Consider the following 22807-nt stretch of genomic DNA (forward strand, 5'->3'; position numbering starts at 1 on the left):
ACTTTAAGATGAGTAAAGAATAATTTACAAAGTTATGAAATTTTAAACTTTATCTAATCAGTATTAATAATCTCTTGAAAATATGACAAGAAATTACTTATAGCCCCTTTGACGCCCAAAAATAATCCATTATATCATATACGCAAATACTGACAAAACGCGTTATCAAAACAATTGCATATTATATATATCAAAACAGATGATAGCGTTTATCTATTATACTATGAAACAAAAGAGTAATTGGTGAATATTAGTTAACAAAATAAATAAGATGATAAGAAAAAGCTTTATCTCTAAATTATTAACGCAATGTTCCTGTAATGTCTCGCTTTAATGACATGTAGATAGTCCCAGTTATTCAACAGAACTACGGCGACGTACTTTAGTAATGTTCTACTTTTATCTCTATATTTAAAACATTTTCATGTGAACCTAATTATTGTTTGAACTTAAATAAAGGCAAGAGCAGTATACCGATGTTCATAACTCATAAATCGATAGAAAAAAAAACAAATCCGGGTCACAAACCAAAACCGAGGGAAAAGCATTAAATATAAGAGAATGACAACACAACATTAAAATGTAACACACTCACACAAACGAACTAAACATTAGACAAAATCCGATGAAAATAACAAATATAACATCAAAACTAAAAACATGAATTTGGGATAGAAAAGTACCGTGACACGTCTTATAATAATGTGAATTCACACTCAAATAGAAGAGGAATCAAACGACACAAAACAAACACAACGTTAAAATGTAAAACACATAGAAACGACCTATATTATAACAATGACCAGATTCTTGAGCATTTTGCACGTGCATACTAGTTAAGATTATTTGGTCATTGATCGAAACGTTCCTTTTACTGCCCTACATTGTACCTTATCATCTTTTTTCATGTTTTCCCTTAAATAATCGATATGATCCGATCTTTAACAAAATATCTTCTTGTAAATATTTTATGAACATTACACTGTCAGTTGTATAATGAACAACATCAGAATTGTAAAACACAACAATCCAATAAACCTAATAACTTCTTTTAAATCCATCCATGAGATCCGCTAGTTCAAGCAAACATTGTAATACTAGTGTTGTATTATCTTTGTTTGTATTCTCCGGTTTTTTTTCCTATTTACATCGGGCCATCGTTTTTCTCGTTTCAATTGTAAAATACAGTTCGTAATGTCAAGTACATTTATTTTAAACGTATCAGTAAATTTATCCAACCGTTTAGATACTGTTTGTTCTGTTAACATGTACGATTGTTTTCAATTAGTTTGATGTGTTTGCAATTTTGATTCAGCCTTTTGATAAAGAACTTGCCTTTTTGAATTTTCCTTTGAGTTCGCTATTTTAATTAATTAAACTTTTTATACATTTATGTGTAAGTTGTTTGTTCGTTAATTTTTAATATAATATTTGTTCAAGAATTATTATATATAGATTCTACAACTGCATCGAGTGTGATACGATATTTATTTACTCGAGACAGTTAAATTTACAAATTTAAAACGCGAGGCTCGCCAAGCTTTTTAAATATTTAAAATTAAACTGTCGAGAATGAATAAATATCGTTTTACACGATATTTGGTGTTAGAATCTGTTTCTCTAATGATTTTCAAACAATATTCAAGCAAATTTATTCCTTCTATATGAATGATTTGCAAAACTATGTGTTCTTTCTATGTGACGTCATCAGGCATGGTCGCCTTTTGTCATGCAGTCACAATAGGAAATTCAGAAGAAAGCAAGAAAATTCCACGTCATAATCGAATTTTAACCAATGATGAACTGGGATCAAATGAACCACACGTTGCTTATGTTTTTATACAATGGATGCAGAAAGAGATAAATTTACGAAGAATTAGAGAAAGGGCGTTATCTTACGGTACATATTCAAACATGCAATAAATGACTCAAATTTTGAGATACACATGTTACATAAGACATCCACAGACCAATTTAAAATAGGGAAATGAGGTATGATTGCAAATGAAACAACTATCTACCAAAATTCAAACAAGGTGGTTGTAAGCATTAATAGGTAACCTTACGGGGCTTCAGAATGAGAAAACCACATAACGTATGGTCGGCTATTAAGCCCCCGACATTACAAATACGAAACATTTCAATTGAGAAAACTAAAGACCTAACTTAGAACAAAACAACTAACGAAAAACAAATAAGGCAAATATGAATAGATTACCTTAGCCTTATATAGTTTATATAAATATTTAAGAAGTCACAATGTGTAAAAGATATTTTAAAGGTCTAAGTACGGTTTTCAACACGAATCATTGGTTCACACCGAACCACACGATATAAAGTATCCCAAAATGACTTATGTAAATCTAATCAAACAAGAAAACTAACGGTGTAATCTATATAACAAACAAGAAACTAACACCCCTGTGAACCATATCAACGAAAGACAACCACTGAACATCAGGTTCAGGAATACCGTGTAGTATTTATGTCATACCACCATCACATTGTGTGGCTGCATTGTCAGCTGGTATGTACCAAAAATATATCTTTAAAAAGTAATCAAGTGAGTTTTTTGTGGGATTTCCTCTGTTTACCTATTGTGTCTGTTTGTTTTGGTCATGCATCGTTATCAATATAATGGAATTTGATGTGACTGTCATACAAGTGAGAGGTTAAGCCAGCTGTAAAACCAGATTATATCCCTCATTTTCTACACGAGAATGCATGAAACAAGTCAGGAATTAGACAGTTGTTATCCATTCGGTTGATGTGCTTGACCTTTTGATTTTGCAATTTGTATAGGGACTTTCATTTTTGAATATTCCTAGGAGGTTTTTTTTATGATTTTCCTCCATTTTTTACGATAGGATGAAACAGCATCTTTAATAACTTAACACTCTTCTCAATTTAATTTTGCCGGTGGACAATTGTTTGTGATTTTTTTCCCCAGAAAGTTTATGACCTTTCGATCTTAAATGATATCGAGGTCCCTGTAATCACATGATCATAAGGATCACATTAACTTTTTGTTGTTTCATGGTTTATTGTTAAAGGTATATTTATTCTAAAACTGACGTCTTATGTAACTGATGTATAATTAAAAATAAAATTTCAGGTTTGTCAATCTGAGTCGAGGTAACAGTGAATGGTGATAAAAGCTATATTAATTTGTATACACTTATATTTAAGACTGAACAACGATAATGTATCAGACTCATTATAAATATCATGTTATTTAATAACTAGGATTGTCCCAGTTTACATAATAATTAACATCTACTATTGTTTTTAAATATAGATAAAAATAATTTCAAGTGTAATATTAGAATGATGTTTTCTTCGTTGTTGACGGTAATTGCGTTTGTTATGAGACCAATGATTGCGTTGTCTTTTATCAACACTAGTCATGATATTGATAAAGAAGTTATAGATGTGTTCCCTTTGCCCAATACATTGTCATTTAGTCCTAGGTGATAGGCTGATTTTAGTCGTTTAATCCAAGACAGTTCAAAAACTATACGCAAATCTTCACACTATTTATGTGGTTGTCCTGATTGTCTCTTGACTGTTTGAAGTGGTTGGGATTTAATAAATATAATATTGTGTTTGTGTTATTTAGATTCTGGTATAATACATTTGTGAAGTTTTTGAAGCGACCTAGATGTTCTTGTGTTCATACAGCTTGCCATACATATAGAGGGAAACTGTTCACAGATTGTGTGTTTAGTAATAAAACGTTATCAAAATAAGAAATTTTGTCTGCATTAATTCTTTTCTAGTCGCAGCATGGTCGCCTTCTTGTGGTTTGTGTATCGTGTGTATTTATTATCTCGTTCGCAATTCCACTGCTCTTGGGTTATTTTTATTTATTTATTTCAATATACGCAATCTATGTCTAGTGATACGGATTTCGTAATTATAAATTTCTTTAAAACAAACCTTACTATGTTTTTCGTTCTTTTTTTGTACATAAATAAGGCCGTTAGTTTCCTCGTTTGAATTGTTTTACATTGTCATGTCGGGGCCTTTTATAGCTGACTATGTGGAATGGGCTTTGCTCATTGTTGAAGGCTGTACGGTAACCTAAAGTTGTAAATTTCTGTGTCATTGGGGTCTCTTGTAGAGAGTTGTCTAATTGGCAATCATACCACATCTTCTTTCAAATATTAAATTAAATCATTTAAAGACGACCTGATTAAAAAAAAAAGTTTCCTGGTGTTTTCCTTTTTTAACGTTCATGATTCGTTTTCTGGTGAGGAAATTAGGATATCAATGTAATAGTTCGGTTTGGTAATATTGGTTTTCTTATGTTCAGACATTAAATCGTTCATAATAGCACATTGTTTTAATGGTCATGACTTTATTGAGCTTGTATTTCACGGTTTATGGTTCATATTAATCGAAACTATCAAAGCAAGTTTTTACTTATTTAGCTTTTTATCATTCATTTTCATGTTTTCTTGGAAACTACATCTGATTCAATGTTTTTTATTATTACTTTTAATGAGATTTCTCGGTCGTAGTGTGTTTAGTTTATGATAGACACATTGTATAGCAGGAAATCATGGAAATATGACTTTCACGAGTTTGAGCCATGAATTGTATTTTTATTTGACATTCAATTTGGTATTTGGTTTCCTTTTTCTTTAGTAAGTAGTTTTCAACTTGTTTGTTTCTGTAGAATTGTATTGTTGGAAAAAAAATTAGCCTATGTTTTGTCTACATGATGTAAAACACTGAACCCGATGTTACCCATGTTATAGATATTGTCAGTTAGGAACAGAAACCATTTAACTGTTCGATACACGTACTGACATCCAGTCCGGGTGTTAAGTGAAATCATTTGTGTTCAGAGAATCAATTTTCCAACTCTTTGAGGGATCCATTAGTTACTCATTCCCAATCAAAATTTCCGCGCCTAACGACAAAACCATCTATTACGGCCTATAGTTCAAATTATGGCCCTGCTGTCTGATAGTTCTATTTTGTGTGGCCTTCTAAATAAGCCCTGTTGAAGCTATCAAAATAAACTTGTTCTTTTGTTTTTGACATATATGCCATTGTAAAATTGGCGGCAAATTGTTCTCTTTAGACTTCTTATACGTTTTTCATTGCCACACATTTTCTACAAAAATCAAAACTGGTTTTTTTTAAACTAAAGAATATGTTGTATAATTATGAAAAGACAATCAGATAGTCGGCAAACTTTTTAATGACTTTTCATGGACAAAATAAGAGGATTCCGAATATACGACAAAAAGTTTTGAAAAAAAAAACCAAGATCGGCAATCATTCTTTAAAGAGGCAGGTTACGAAAAAGGCATATGCCAACTCAAAATATGCTTAACTGTACCTTCTGTCTAGCCCGATTTCTTCATAGATAACCATTTTCCGTGGGTTTTTTTTAATCAAGTGATTGATACTGTGGTTGTTGTTTGAAATATGGCTTAGGATACTGATTAAAGGTCATTGGTTATCCAAAATATTTATTAAGTATTGTAATAACTATCATTCGTCCATTTTTAATCACTTTTGGGTCCATGTGTTGGTGTTATTAATCTCAAAGATGTTATTCCAAAATGATCCCGTGCACACATATCGTGTAATATGAATAATCTATATCGGGTACGTTTATAACCATATGTTTAGAAGAAGATTAATATTATACTCCAATGTATGTTATAAAATTCGGAAAACCATGAAACCTTAAAACATCACATGTACGACTACATTATCCAACAAAATGGACAACAACTGACATATTCGTTAAATAGTTGGGCATCTCCACAATTGAACAAAATGGTAGTTTAAACCTGGTTTTAAAGCTACAATAATTTCAGATTTGTACGACAGTTGTTTAAAGATCCGTTATATTTACAACAACAAAAATATAAACAGTTGATGAAATAATAAATAAGGTCCAGAAATCACAATTGTGTACACATATGTCTTTCCATTAAAAACCCATCGATATAAACTATGTATATTATTAACGGCATCATAAAAGAAGTTAGGGACCAGACAATAAGCTATTGCAAAATAAAGGCTAAGAACAAAAAAGATCTAATCAGCAAGTTTGAAAGAAAAAAAATAACAGAACCAAATAATATTATAGACACATGCAATGATAAAAGGAATTTTAAGATATTAAAAGAAATAGATAATATAATAAATGAAATAGGAAAACTCTATAACGAAAAAATAAAAGGGAAACAAATAAGAGCACGGGTAAAATGGATTGAAGAAGGAGAGAAAAAATCAGAATATTTTATAGGGATGGAAAAATCTAGATAGAGTAGAAAAAGAATAACCCAATTATATGATGATGAAGGTCAAGTTACAAGAGATCAAGACAAAAAAATAAAATTAGAAGCAAACTATTAAAAAAATTATATTCTACAAAAAAACCTGTAATAGAAGCAACTAAAAAGTATTCAGATTCTCTCAAGGAATATAAGAAATTAAGTGACTGTGAAAGTTATTCTTGTGAAGGGGAAATAACTGTTGATGAATGTACTGATGCAATTTTTAAAATGAAACTTGATAAAGCGCCCGGGCTTGACAGACTGAATGTGGAATTTTACAGAACATTGTGGGATGAACTTAAATCTTTTATAGTCTCCATTTTTAATTACTGCTATGAAAAAAGAGAACTATCTAAAACTCAGAAAGTTGTTTAATATCTCTTATTCCTAAAAAAAATGATGATCCCTTTTCACTAGACAATTATAGACCTAATAATCTTTAAAACTATGATGCTGAATTATTTGCTTATGCCTCAGCACGAAGATTAAAAGCTCTGCTACCAAAGATTATACATACTGACCTTTGTGTAAACATATTTTATTAATTATATTCAGGTACATACATAGGCATTTACATAATAATACAAGTGAAATAATTAATAGGAAAACAAGAAACAAGCTGTTAGCTTATATTAATCTGTTTCCTGATAAGAACATTTCATATTGTAATACTCAAGGAGTAAAATGTTAAAAAAAATAACAATGTTACACTAGATGGGTACTGACCTTACTGGCCTAACCTTAAATATGTTGCATCAAGCACTATTATTCCTAAAGAAATATTGCAAGACTTTAAAACTTTAATATACAATTTTATTTGGAAAGGCAAAAGAGATAGAATAAAATGATCAACACTTTCAAATGATTTTTTGGGAGGTTGACTTAAGATGACAGACAGTGATGCTTAATATAAAATCACTGCATATCAACTGGATTCTTAAATTAAGTGAAAATAAAAATGATAACTGAACAATTATTCCCTAATTTTACCTCAACAAAAAAGAAAAAAATCTTCTTGTATTTAAAATGAATTTAAAGAATATAAACGACATTCATAAAAGTAAGTTACAATATCTACCTGACTTCTATAAACAACTTATTAAAGATTGAATAAGTGTAAAGGGAGGTACCACAAAATATCCCAAACATTTTCTTGAAATTAGAAAACAAGTTTTGTGGGAAACGATAATATCTGGTTTAATGGAAAAAACGGAATATTGGAAAAAGGTGACATTATTAATATAAATGATGGTATTGATGAACAGGGCAATATCTCTGAAACTATCATCTTATCTAAACTTAAACAGATAAACAAAATTGGATAAGGCAAATATATATGTTAAAAAAGACAATACCAATTGATTGAAAACAATTCTCTGCACTGACGATTCATTCGAAACTATAAAGTTAAAGTTATAAATGACTTTAAAATTATGCACTTGACAATTACTCCCTTAATGAGCACAACTCTATAAAATATTCACACTGAAAGGTAGTTGTGATAAACCAAATGGGTTTCTTATGTGGGAAAAAATATTTGAAAAACATTTAAATTCTAAATTGAAAAATACTTTTGTTTTTATTTTTCAATATCTCACTGATAACAGATTGAACATTTTTAAATGGAAACTTATTCACTACATACTGCCAAGTAATGAACTTTTAAAAAAGTGAAAAATAATTGAGGACAACTCATGTAAGCATTGTAAAACAAAGGAAGATTATGGACATTTGTTTGTCAATTGCTCATATAATGATGACTTTCTAAAAATAGTAATAAAATTAATGAAATTCCTTGGTATTGAAAAAGACATTATAAGCCTTGAAAATTTAGTGACAGGGTACAAAATTGAAGATACAGCATACTTGGATATTAATTACATATTAACTATTATATCCTTCTCAATATACAAATCACATTTTGTCTCAGAAAAGAAGACAAAAAAAATAAACATTTTAAAAAATTTCCAGAAAGAAATTCCAGAAATTGAATAAAAAAACCTGTGGTGTTTCGAGCACACATCTCATTCTCTGTATGAGTTGTGAATATTGTTTATGACTTGTAGGCAAGACAAGGTTTTACCTTTTTTATTTATATTAATCATGTCGGGAACTTTTATTGCATGTCGCTATGTTGGTTGGGCATATTGTAAAGTCGATGATCTATTGATATCAACGTCTACTTTATTTGGTAGAAATATGTCCTATTTACAATTAAACCACATATTTTTATTTTTATAGTGCTTTTGAATCCCATATTGCAATATAATATAAAAAAGAAGATGTGGTATGCCAATGAGACAACTATCCACAAAGTACCAAAATGACACAGACATTTACAACTATAGGTCACCGTACGGCCTTCAACAATGAGCAAAGCCCATACCGCATAGTCAGCTATAAAAGGACCCGATAAGATAAAGCTTTATTTCCTCAATTTAAAGACCGACTGATATTGAAAGTGATTCCTGGTGCTTTCCTATTTTTACTTATACCAATATCAGGATTCGTTTTCTGGCGAGGAAATTAGTATATCAATGTAACAGTCCGGTCTGGTATTTTTTTCTTAGGTTCAGACATCACATCTTTCTTAATATGTTAATAGCACATTGTTTTTATGTTCTTGACTTTCATTGAGCTTTGATTTTATGGTTTATTAATCGAAGCTATCAAAGCAAGATTTTATTCATTTTTCTTTTTATCATTCATTTCAATTTTTTGGAAACTTTTTGATTCAATGTTTATATTGTTGTTATTTATGAGATATGTAGGTCTTTAGCTTATGTTAGACATAATGTACAGCAGAAAATCATGGAAAATTACTTTCACACGTTTAAGCCATTAATTGAATTTTTAATTGACATTCAATTTGGTATTTGGTTTCCGTTTTTGTAAGTACTAAATTCTCATACAAATCCGGTCTGTTTGTTAAATTAAATCATTTGTGTTGAGAGAATCATTTTTTTCCAACTCTTTGAGGGATCCATTAGTGACTCATTACCAATCAAAATTTCTGTGCCTATTGACAAAACCACCAATTTTGGTATATAGCTCAAATTCTGTAAGACCTGTTTTGTGTGGCCTACTTAACAACCCGGTTGTAACTATCAAAGTAAACTTATAAATATTTTTTTGGACATATATGCTTTTGAAAATTTGGCGGCAAATGATTCTCTCTAAACTTTCCATACCTTTTTGTATTGCATCACTTTTTTTAATAAAACTATGAAAAATAACAAAGATTTCTCAACATGAATTAACTGAAGTAAATGTAATATGGTTATGTAAAGAAAAGCAGTTGGTCGGCAAACTTTTTAATGACACTACATGGACAAAATAAAAGGATTCCGAATATCTGACACAACATTTTTAACAAAATCAGCAAACATCCTTAAAAGAGGCATGTTATGAAAAAATGAATATGCCAACTTAAAATGATGCTAAACTGAACCTCTGTCTAGCCCGATTTCTAAATAGATTACCAATTTCATTATTGTTTTCGTAATGAATTCAATCGGTTGATACCTTGGTTGATGTTTGAAATACTGCATATGGTACCGATTAAGGATGTTTTTTATCCAAAATATTTACTGGTATTGATCATTGTGATAACTATCCTTCGTCCATTTTAATCATTTTTTGGTCCATGTGTGTGGGCGTTATTGATCTCAAAAATGTTATTACAAAATGATTCCGTACGCACATATCGTGTTAAATAAATAATTTGTAGCGGGTACGCTTATAACCGTATATTTAGAAGAAAAGAAATATAACAACAAAACCTTACTACAAGGTATGTTCTAAAATTCGGAAATCCATGAAACCTGAAAAGATCAAATGGAAGACTACTAATCCAACAAAATGAATGGAAAACAACTGACAAGTTCGTTAAATCGTATAGGCATTTTCCCAATTAAAGAGAATGGAACATGTGGAAGGTTAAACCTGGTTTTAAAGCTAGATAAATCTCACACTTGTATGACAGTTGTTTATAGTTCCGTTATATTAACAAAATTGGTTAAACAACCGAAATGATATGATAGATTAATGAGATAATAATTGAGGTCCAGCAGCCACAATTGTGTACACATATGACTTTCCATTAGAAAACCATCGATAAAAAACTATGTATGATATTAACGACATCAATTTAACGGCACCAGATGTACATTTCGATAATAAATGTCTTTTCAGTGATGATCGAGGCCAAACTATTTGAAAGACCAAAACTTATTCGAGCATTTATGAGCTGATAAAAAATAGTAAAGATATAACGCCATTTCGAACAAATAATCAAAACTAATCATAAGGGTGGTACATTTCTTGATTTGATTTTTCATTCAAACGCTGTCCGCAAAAACGATGCATCACTGGAACGTAATACCTCATGAACAAACATTTCATCATCTGACATATTGACCTTTTAAGAGATATAAAACTTAGCTAACTTCGTGAAATAAGTTTTACAACCTGTAAAACTGAGAATAAAAACTACGAAATCGTCAAAGAGACAATAACCGGACCAAAGAGCAGAAAATAGCCAAACGCTAACAATGGGTCTAAACACAGCAAAGACGTGTCCGCGTACATTCATTTATTAAATTGAACATCATTAAAAAAACAAACAAAAAACAAATAAGATAAATCTCACAAAAGAATTTGACATAATGATTTTTTTTTGTCAAAATGGAAGCTGTCATTTTTATGATTAAATCCTACGAATCATCATCGATGATGTTTTCATTGACTGATCTCTCCTCCATTGCCACCAACGTATGCCTTTGTTATTGTGTTTATTTCCTAAATACAGACCATTAAGATTACTATGATGACAGGTTTTATACCACCAACCTCCTTTGTAATCTTCTGCACAATTAACGCCAGAATAGCCGTCATTATCTTTATCTTTCGTCGAGAAAGGTTGCTTGTTATGGTAATTGAGAGCATTGCCTATGTTTGTATAAAATCAAAAATGTAAATCGACATTGTTATCAATTAAAACAGACAGCATTAAAATGCTGTTTGAATTATAGATTTTCATTCCTTATTGATGTTTCGACATATTGACTCAAAAACAGCTTTTAAATTTTATTCATACACAGAAATAGGTAAATAAATGCGCGTTGAATATAAGCATACGTTAGCATTATGATAATTCCATGACCGAGCATCTAATTGGTCGGTGCCTATAGAGTCCGTCATTCTGTCATTTTGAAATCAAACAGTTGTCTTTGCTTTGTTTATTATTCCTGTTATTGATCAGGACTCAAACATAATTGTATGAACATGTACGAATTAATAATGCAGACTTATAGACCGAGTTTGTGTTGTGTTTCTGTTGATCATATTTGTCAGTATAACGGTCTTTGGACTTCTGTCATGAGGGTTGTATTAGTCTAGATTTTTTGTAACTCTGTAGATCTGGTGAAAATTTTTGGTACCGCCGTGTTGACTGAAAACTTACAGACCAAGATAGACTAAGTGTTATAACGCGGAAGACAGTATCACTAGTGACGTACCGGCTCACTTTGTTTATATCGTAAATACAACTTACAATGTTTTTTTTTGTTGAAAAATAACGTTTTAAAATTAAAACGTAATTTTTCAACTGGTTTTCTACTAAAATGTGAAAAAAGGAAACTGAGTACTGTTTTGTTATATCAGATTTTTTAAACATAAAAGACGAGTAAAATTGCGAAAAATGTCTTATCTAGCATTTTCTGTCTATTCATTCAATATGTGTATTAAAGTGTCCTACACTGATTCAGTCATTGTTAAAAGAAGATCCCACTTTGAAATAACATTAAGGAATCATTCAAGTTCCTTTAACGATAATCATTGAAAAAATGTAAATATTACCTGCGGTTCCGCTGTAGCCATTGACAGTCAGTATGTAGTTAGTTGACTGATCACCGATGTTGAAGGTAGAGTATTTGGCATATGCCTTATCACCATTAAAATCCTCCAGATCTACCCTGAGTTCATAACTTCCTTGAGATGTCAAATCATGAAGATTATCATTACCTATAAACGAAAAATCAAATCACAGAAAAAGAGAAATTAAATATATGTATATATATAAACATTTCAATCATTGTTCTCCCCTTAATGCAAATCGGGAAGTGTTTTCTTTTTTGCCTTCGTGGATGATCAAAACAAGATATTGGCACTCACATCACATCTTCCTATATCTATATACAAAGTAAAAACACATATTAGACATTAAGTCGAACATAATTGAAATGTACCCGGGTTTTTGCATTCGGTTTTCTGTAACCGTATACATTTTACCTATTATTTTTACTATTTGGGGTATACATTAATCTCCTTCTGTTTGTAACTTCATCAAATCTAAATAAAACATTTAAATACTAGTAGTGTTGTGTATTAAAGTTCGTGATTTAACGGAATGTAGGAAGCACTCTCTAAATACTCCCAACATATGCTTCATCTTTTTGTTTACCTTGACTATTTTTTATTTAAAACCAAGCAAGGAATCCCCTCGTAATAAACACATAAAAAAAAACGATCACAATAAATAAAAAGTTATTCATTTCTGTTACAGACACATTATTGGATGTAACAGTTAATTCTAGTGTATTGAACCGCTTCGGTGGTCTTCTTGTTGGCCAGTTTATTTGTAAAACAGCACGTTAAAATAGTGATATGCGTGTCGGCAAAGCAGAATTCATACTTATATCCTATTGACTTGTTCTCGTCCTTAGTATCCTTGTAATACTTGCCACTCGTATTTACAAATTCAATCTCTTATTTCATATTTTCGTCGATTTTTAACTTTCAACTAATGTCACATACAAGTTAATGCACTTATCTGTTCTGTTAAAGGTTAGAAACAAGAAGGACATTTTTGATTCATTCTAGTAAGCCGTAAAAAGTTTTTCATATATTTTTGCTTTTACATAAATTATTCAAGTACTGACCTTACCAAAATTCGGTGTTGACATCACCAAATCCCTTTTCATACTCTGACCAGCCGCCATAGAAACCTACTTTACCATTTTGTCTGCGCTGAAAAACCTAAGTTATGAAATGTTAAAACTAATTATATGAACAAAAAATTTATTTGTGTGAAACATAAAATGTTTTCCCAGGTAGTATGACAATTGCTATATGGTTATAATGGGAGATACTTATAAGTACAACATGTCACATATACACTAACGCATTAACAGAGATAAATTACAATATGACACTTATCTAGCCGATTATCAGATAATAAAAAATGTCCATTAAAAAACTTTAAACAATTCTATCAATGGCTAGGAGTTGATTAACGAAATATTTAGTATACTGTGGGTTATCTAGCTTATTTTGATCTGAGCGTCACTAATGAGTCTTTTGTAGACGAAACGCTCACTGGCGCATTAAATTATAATCCTGGTACCTTTGATAACTTTTTTTTTAGCATGATGCGAAAAACAAAACTGCATACGCCTCAATTCGCCACCATAATTTGATATACTATTTATATAATACTATCAACCCCATGGACGACTCTAGAAAACTAAAACATGAATGACATATTTATTTTCAAAATTTTGCTTCAAATTTTAAGCTTGTAGTTTCTTCAATCTTGTGTCATGCAACACAATTGGGGCCACATGAGGAGCGGGAGCTGCTTTCCATTCTAAAACATCTCAGATCACCCCCAGTTTTTGGTGGGGTTCGTGTTGCTCAGTATTTACGTCTATTTTGTGTTTTTGTACTGTCTGTTTTCTTTTTTAGTCATGTCAACGTATGAGTTTAAATGACACTCTAGTATCTGTCATCTTTCTTTTATGAATTATTTAAAAGCTTTTTTTAGCAATGTTAAATTCCTTTTAGCTAGAATGTGGATTTCCCCAAATATAAATATCAGTAGATGAAAGGAAGGACATTTGGAAAACATTTTCAAAAAATGTAAGAAAAAGTATGGGTAACTGGGGGTTTTCAAGCAACAGTTTGTGCAAAACTGCCATCACGCATGAAAAACCCAATTGTGTGTGATTAAAAGGAAAACTACGAAATAGAACGTAAAGATAAGAAAAATAGCTCTGAAAATATGCTTTCAGATAAGAGACATTAAAAATTGGGTCACCGGATTAGTTTTCTTGCTACATGATACAATAGGTAATTTCACATATGATTTAGCTATAAACGTTACTCTATCTGAGTTGTCTCCTACTGTACATGAGTTATCATCCCTTATAATTATGTGGCAAAGTTTTTTACAAAGATAATCAAACATAGATATTCTGATTTTAATACATCCGTAAATATAATAAAAGACACGATTAACATATATTAAAATGGAAAGTCTTACACATACATTTCATACTATTCTCCAAATTTGCACATTTCATAAAATATCGATTTCTATAGTCTGATTTTTTAATCAAACTGGTTGCTAAAGAATCGACGCATACAACCTGCGGGTCTCCTACATGTACGTTGATATTTCACATGATAGAAGCGCAAAGGAGTAGGTCCGGTAAGAGCCGATTTTCCCTCAAATTTCAGGTTCATCTGACGAAAGATTTTGGACTCTTTTTAAACACTCCGATTAAAGCTTAAATATGAAAAATCTATCAAATATGCGATGATTTTTTGTCAAAAATGAAAGTGGCCGCATTCATGTCCATCCTCAACCTTTATATATGTTATGTATTATCATCAAATACAACTCACATTTCAATATTAAGAATGAACAAAAATTTCATTGAAGACGGAAATGTCTAAAATTTAACTCAATTGCTAAAATTGTGAAGATTTCAGTAATTCAGCATGACTTAATGATGCTAGTAACCTACAATGTGCTTTGTATTATCAAAAACAACCCATATTTATATAGCAGAAGCATTATACTTTCCAATGAATAACTAAACGTTTACATTTTAAAAATTCTGTAAAACTGCTATATTTTGGGGCGAAAAACGGGTCTTAATGGACCTACTCCTTTGGAAGTTTGACAAATAAAACATATAGGCGCACTTAACCCAAAATCGATCTAAGCTGAAACGATACGCAACTCTTCACATAATATTAACATGAGTGTAAGGTGTAACGTAGTTTAGAACGGAACAAGAATGATACTTGAAATACAAATAACTAGAATAATCTGCATTTGAGGGAGCTTGCAGGTATAAATTCTGTTTGATAAAAAGAAAACTACACCATAGAATTTGAAGTTAAAATGTGAGAAGATAGCTCTTAGAACATGCTTTCAGATAATAAACAGACACAATGGAGTCACCCAACTTGTTTTCTCGCTACATCAAAAAGAGGTAAATTCGCAACACTTTCTATTATAAAATTACTTTACCTGAGTTAACTCTCCTACTATCTAACTTATTTCCCCTTATTTGACAAAAAGAAAAAATGAGTTGAATGAAAATATTGTGTTTTGTAGAAAATAAATCCGAAAATACGATTAAACGCATATTTTTGTTAACAGAATTATACGTCCTAAACATGAAATACACATTACACTAAAAATGTGCACATTTCAATAAAGATCCAGACCAATTGGTATCTGCTACTTCAAGATATAAGATGGAGGCAGACACCCGAGCCACCTTAAGCGTGATATATATTTCCGTGCTTAAAAATATCAGCCAATTATTGAAATTCGTAAAAGTCTTACCGTCCATCCTCCCCCGTCCGTCGTCATATCACAGTACACGTTAAATCCAGCTCTACCCGCCGGGAAAACTTTGTACACTCCACTTCCGATCTTTCTTCTATCTAAGTCGGAGCAGTCCCGAGGAGTAAGCGCTGAAATTCGAGAAGAATCAAAATCAAAGTTTCAAAGTAGTTCAGTATAGATATAAATTATAGAAACACAATTGATGACCGCAAAAAAAGTAAAAACGATGAATATTAGAATCGACCTTAATTTACTCAAACTAATTTCAAAATGCTAAATTGTATTGCAACATGAAATGTACATATTATAATTGATTGCATCCATAAATCTATAAAAAAAAAAAAAAAAAAAAAAAAAGGGAGTGCATAGACATATATTATTTATATTGCCGATAAGCTTCATTCCTTGATTTCTCCATTTTTTTTATTTTTAGAGTTCTGATTGTCCCACATTATTATATTAGTTGTGTTCATGTTATTTGATATTTTTTATTACAGGTAATTAGAATGTTGGAAAAAAGTGAATTTTTGCAATGAGGGATTTTAAAATTTACCTGTAAATAAAATAATAGTAAATCCAGCATATATTAACTTATGAATGATCTGATGGTAAAATAGTTTTAAAAAGAAAAAGAGAAACAATATGTATACATGTACATCATACATGTCATAAATCAAAATCATATTTTGGGTCCATGAAAATGTGTCAGTTAAAGCGGGATGTTGGAATACTCAGGTGTCAGATTATGCAGGTTACACTGTAATCATGTTTTTGTAACTTACTGGTTAGGTGTTTCGCATTGTCGAATGTTGATTGGTGAAATGTAGTGACTAGCATTTGTGCTTTCCTGTCTTTACTGGATAGTTCTGTTGTCTCTTTGACAATCAGCTAATGTACCACGATCATATCTTTATTTCAAATGTCAAACATGGTTATTGCTTTATGTACATGTAGGATGTGCTGTTCTGTTCTTACTCAAAGGTTACATAAAAACTTAAATTATCGAATACAATCTACTGACTGTCCATACTTGAATAATTTCATAGAAAGCATATAAATTGCAAAAGTATGTACCTGTTACATCAAATATTGTGTTTTTAAGTTCGAATTTTGATTGTAATTGTGAAACAAAAAATAATTTCCAAATAAAGAAAAAAATGTCCCAACAAGAAATTTATGATTGGGGCTTAAGCATATAGCGTAAATAAGAAAAAACAACTCATGCAGTTACCTGCAGATATAACATCAGTTGAATTCTGTTTCATATCATTAAAATAGTCTTTAATTTCCTTTTTAATGTTTTCTTCCGCAGTTCTTCTGGCTGTAAAAGGTAAACAGTAGTATACCGCTGTCCAATACTAATTAATATATTAAACAAAAAAAAACAAATCCGGGTCACATACCAAAACCGAGGGATATTTACTTTAGTACAGAAACATTTCTAAAAATAGAATATAAAATTGGGATTGAATTTGTAATAGTGTTCTTAATTTTCCATTACAAGAATATCAATATAGAGCTGTGTTGGTAACGGTGTATATATTTGTATTTTCAAACCATGCGGGTTCTTCTTCTAAAAACATATGCATGTAAATGAACTAGCTGATTCATTATCTTAACTTTTATATACATATAATTTAATTTTTGATGTAACACTTCTTCTGATTGGCTGACGTCGTTTTGTTTATCAGATCATTGACATAATTTTGTCATGTGACTGTGACGTCATGAACGTATTTTCATGATTTACTCTGGTTTAAAATGGAATCAATTTCAAATGTTAAACATGATTACAGATTTATGTAGGATGTGCTGTTCTGTTCTGAATCAAAAAGACATTTACAGTTATTGTTTTACACAAGAAGACAATAAAATAGGTGTGTGAACTCTTCCAAAACTACATAAAAAGTCTAAACAATCACTAAAGTATGTACCCGTTACCTTAAATAGTGTATGTTTATAGGTTTTGATTTTGATTGTGATTACAAGAATCATTCAAAATACACCTTATTTATATTATTTTTCAAGAGTACTAATATGCGAGGAAGATGTGGTATGAGTGACAATAGGTTTCTAATTTATTTTATATATAAAACAATTATTGAAATCAAATAAAATGTCTTAGAAGGGATTTTCAAATATAGTTACAACCTGTTAAATTTGGAATAATTTGTGAATAAAGAAAAAAAACTGTCGAGAGAACTAAAAATAATGTTACAACAAGAAATGAATGGTTGTTGCTTTAGTAATTATCATATATACGAAATATAATAAATGCAGTTACCTTCAGAAATAGCATCAGTGGAATTCTGTTTCATATCATTAAAATAGTCTTTAATTTCCTTCTTTATGTTCACTGTTAAATTTTCTTTCATATTTTCGAATGCGTCTGATATATATTCCTTAATTCGCTTGTTTACTTTTGTCATGTCAAACATTGCAAGCAAAGGGACATTTTGATTATCGACCACAGGAGTTTCTACCATATCATCTCTGGTACTAGTTGGTTTTACTCCTGCGAGAAGTACGGCACAAATTAATCCTATGAAAAGCAAACACTTTTCCATTTTCAGTAAACCAACTCTCAACTATATTAGCCAAGGTTTTCTCTTAACTTTATATAAGATATACTGATTCTTGTAGAAAAAAAACTTTCAGATGATGAGAATAATTTACAACGTAATGAATTAAGAAACATAATTTAATTTCCGTTTGTGATCTCTGAAAAGTATCAAGAAATCCGGTACTTATATTAATTTTGATGTTTTAAAATTATCAATTATTCAAAACATGCCTTGTACTAATAAAACGCAATATATTTATATCAAATATAAATTAAAGTATGATGGCATTTAAGTGGTATACATTAAGTAATAAAAGCTGCTATAGTGATGTCGTTGTAGAATTGCTTCTGACACTAATCGAAACCTTCCCTCAAACATGTGAACGTTTTCTCAATATAATTACGTGATTATGGTTTATTATGCTGTTCTTTCGTCGGTTTCTGGTCTCTTTGACACATTCCCCATTTTAATTCTAATTTTTAGATGAAAAAAAAATGTTGAAGATAAATATAAAAAAAAGATGTGGTATGATTGCCAATGAGACAACTATCCACAAAAGACCAAAATGACACAGACATTAACAACTATTGGTCACCGTACGGCCTTCAACAATGAGCAAATCCCATACCGTATAGTCAGCTATAAAAGGCCCCGATCAGACAATGTTATACAGTTCAAACGAGAAAACTAACGGCCTTATTTATATAAAAAAAAAATGAACGAAAATCAAATATGTAACACATAAACAAACGACAACCACTGAATTACAGGCTCCTGACTTGGGACATGCACATACATAAAAAAAATGTGGCGGGGTAAAACATGTTAGCGATATCCCAACCCACCTCCTAACCTGGGACAGTGATATAAAGCTTGGTTTTTTTTTACTTTCAGACAGATAAACTGTTAAGGAGGATCGTGGGTATAAGATTTTCAGAAGAAAATTAAATTTTAATTTTTCATTACAAATTTTGTTTATTACCTTAAGTAGTTGTTACTTTATCATATGGTACAAAAATCATTCCAAAAAATCAATTCGTGTTGGCTCCAGGAGAATTTTAACATGTAGATATCATTAAAAAAGCTCCAAATTATCTCCCTTTGGTGCAAAAATGCCTTTTTTGGCATTAAAAATGAGATATCTTTTTAACTCATCGGTGACCTGTATTTTTTATTATTGTTTTCGAATAAGCTGTACATAAACTAAATAATTATAAAATTTAAGCGATTTCTGTAATTCAGTTCTTTTTTTTATTTCGATATTACCGCTATTTCTCCTATTAGTTTTACAGAAAAAAAGGACATTAACAAAAATGTATGCTTCTTTCGAAGGCAGATTTTGAGCGTAAATAAACGGTGACCCATTTTTTTATTTCATTTTTCTATTAAGTATAAGATAAAGTTCATTTATAGAAAAATATAGAGAAATCCTATATTAAATTTTAAAAAATTAGACCCGCGAGCCCCCTCAAGTGTTTTAAAAAGTGTTCTAAAGTATGTTACGATAAAAGCCATTTCAACATTGTTAATATTATCATATGAAATTTTATGATGAAATACATTTTTTTTGTAATTCGATAAGAATCCAATATTAAAGAATAATAAACAAAAAACAAGAACAATTATTGACACAGAAATTGCCAACTTTTAAAAATTTGGAAAATAAAAACAGGTTAAATTTCACGAGAATCAATTCATTTTCCCATTTTCCAATGTATGAAGCAAAAACAATTATTGACACAGAAATTACAAACTTTTTTTTAAAAACTTGGAAAATAAAAACAGGTTAAATTTCACGAGAATCAATTCATTTCATCATTATTCCAATGTATCAGTTCCTTGATAGTGGGTTGTTGCTCATGGAGACTAATATTTTTAGAATTGTATTTAGTTTTTCGGATTCTTCACTTGAAATAAAATTGAGAATAGAAATGGAAAATGTGTTAGAGAGACAACAACCCGACCATAGAGCAGACAACAGCCGAAGGTCACTAATGGGTCTTGTCAGTTCTCACATTTTAATCAGGTTTTGTTAAAACGCACGTAAAAAGTCAATTTTGGGATCTATGATGAATTTTCGGAAAGTCAAGGAAATAAACATTGAAAATATCGTTAGAATATGAAAAATTCTCTTCTCCTAAAAGAACAAAATACTGCGGTTGAACATTGTGTTGCTGAGTACGACCTGGTGATTCGAACTGTCCTCGACTGGCATGCTCTAGAATAATCAAAAGTTATCACTCAGCGACCAAACACAGCGTGTTGAAAAGCGAGAACGCCGCAAAGCTGCGCGACAAATGCGAAAACAAAGCTCAAAGTTCATCTGTTCATAAACAGATTCATAAAGAACATTGTTCCAAGACAAGTAAGCTGCTCTTTAAGTGCAACTTGAAGACGGATTATTTTTCAAATAACATTTCTAATGTTGAACACGATCAAAAGAAACTGCTTACGCTCACAAACGGTATAATGGAAAACACAAATCAGGTGTTTTTGTCATCACAACACAGTGAAAATAAACTATCAAATAGATTCGGATTTTTTTCCTTGGAAAAAACGAAACAATAAGGACCAATTTATGTTTAGTGAGTGAATCGACCAACCACCACCTTCTTCACACCTGCATCTGTAGAGGAAGTACGTAAAAATTGTTTTTAAAGCTCCGACCAAATCTTGCAAATAAGATCCTATTCTGACAAAGATATTAAAACTGTGTAAAAACAGTTTAGTCGTAGTTCTAAACATATTTTATATCACCGTAATTTTTTTATTTTCTAGCAAATATATTTATTTTTTTTGCATTTTTATCTTATTTTTATATGTACGGGTATAATGTCTCCTTTTTTACCATGCCCATTTTATAAAAAAATATTATTATTTATCAGTATAGTTTTATATGTTATTTATTTGAAATCTGTTGGTTTTTTTAGGATTTCATAACATTGGCTCTCATTTATTGTTGATACTTATATATGTAAATGGATATGTTGTATAGCGCTCAAGGTAATTTTGATATTATATAATGCGCTGTTATAACTACTGTGTAATAATAAATAAATAATACTAATAATTTATTTACACCCACTGGGTTGTACTAATTCTCGGTAATTATTATTGATGTGGTCGTATTTAAAATTGAACTGTTTCGAAACTTGAAATTTACTTAGGATGTAGAACAGATATAGCTTGCAAAACCTTTTTCTGCATTTTAAGTCATCAATGTTCTTCAATTTCGTTCTTTATCGAGCCATTATAACTGTTTTGATAATGTTTTTTTTAAAGGAGCACTCGCTACGAGATATATAAAAAATCTATTTTTTTTGGTTCAATCATTAATAAAAGTGAAAAAGTGAATAAATAATATTATTTTATCAGCTTAAATGATTCAATTTTGTCGAATTAAGCTAATAAACATGCATTGTCCGTGTACGGCTATTTAAAGGAAAAGAATGTCAACATTGAAAGTGAAACAAAGGTAAATAGTTTGATTAACTGATTTGATCCACACAAAATTATTCTTATAAAGGTAAAAACGACGATAAACATAAATTTTTAATCTATAATACAAAATTTAACAGACCTATAAACATTCTATTGCACGAGTTCCTTAATCTATTTATATCTGTGTTTATGTTTACATCGCATATATGGTCATAGAAGGTCAACTTGATAGTTAATTAGATGGCGTCTTGGCCAAATTTCACACGAAACGAAGCAATATCTTATTGAGACTATTTCCTGTAAATTGTTTATTTGATATTTTTGATAGTTTGGAAAAATGTTTAACATTGTTTAAAATAAAATACGAGAATTTTAGTCAAATCGGTTAACATGAATTTGGCAACTAGTGCCCCTTTAAACGAAGCGCGTGTATGACATACAAAATTTTAATGCGGGTAATGAAGAGTTAGTCATCAAAAATTTCTGCAAACATGTTTAAGTACAAATCTATATTAAACTTGTTAATAGTTGAACATGAAAGTTTCTGGTTCATTTATACTAATGAATTAAAAAACAACTGTATCAAAGAATACAAGTTATTTGAAGTATATTTTGATGAAGGTCAGTGCAACGAATAGCCTCGAACAACTAACACATTTCAAGTTCGTATTAGTTTTCTGCATTAAAATCTTTGTTTTTTGTAAATTTCCATACTCTCTAAATATGATTTGTTTTTATCAAAAGTAAAATGCAGATTTTTGCATTCAAATACTTTTAAAATATAAAAGGCTGTGGGTTGTTACTACAGTCCAGAGTGTTTTCAGTCACGCTCGAATAAAAACAAAGGTTTA

The 22807-nt window shown here is 30.4% G+C and overlaps 1 protein-coding gene across 1 annotated transcript in view; it reads right to left on the reverse strand.

Annotated features, from left to right (window-relative positions):
• Window positions 1-18576, reverse strand: part of LOC139516304 (microfibril-associated glycoprotein 4-like) — a 67412-nt gene extending 48836 nt beyond the window's left edge. The window contains exons 1-2 of the mRNA XM_071306341.1: window positions 18236-18576; window positions 15949-16079 (exon numbers count right to left, since the gene is read on the reverse strand). Of these exons, the coding sequence (XP_071162442.1) occupies window positions 15949-16079; window positions 18236-18518 (414 nt within the window). The 5' untranslated portion in view covers window positions 18519-18576. The remainder of the gene's footprint in view (window positions 1-15948; window positions 16080-18235) is intronic.
• Window positions 18577-22807: the final 4231 nt, after the last annotated feature.

This window comes from Mytilus edulis, chromosome 3 (genome assembly GCF_963676685.1).
Source record: "Mytilus edulis chromosome 3, xbMytEdul2.2, whole genome shotgun sequence".
Classification (NCBI taxonomy): Eukaryota; Metazoa; Mollusca; class Bivalvia; order Mytilida; family Mytilidae; genus Mytilus; species Mytilus edulis.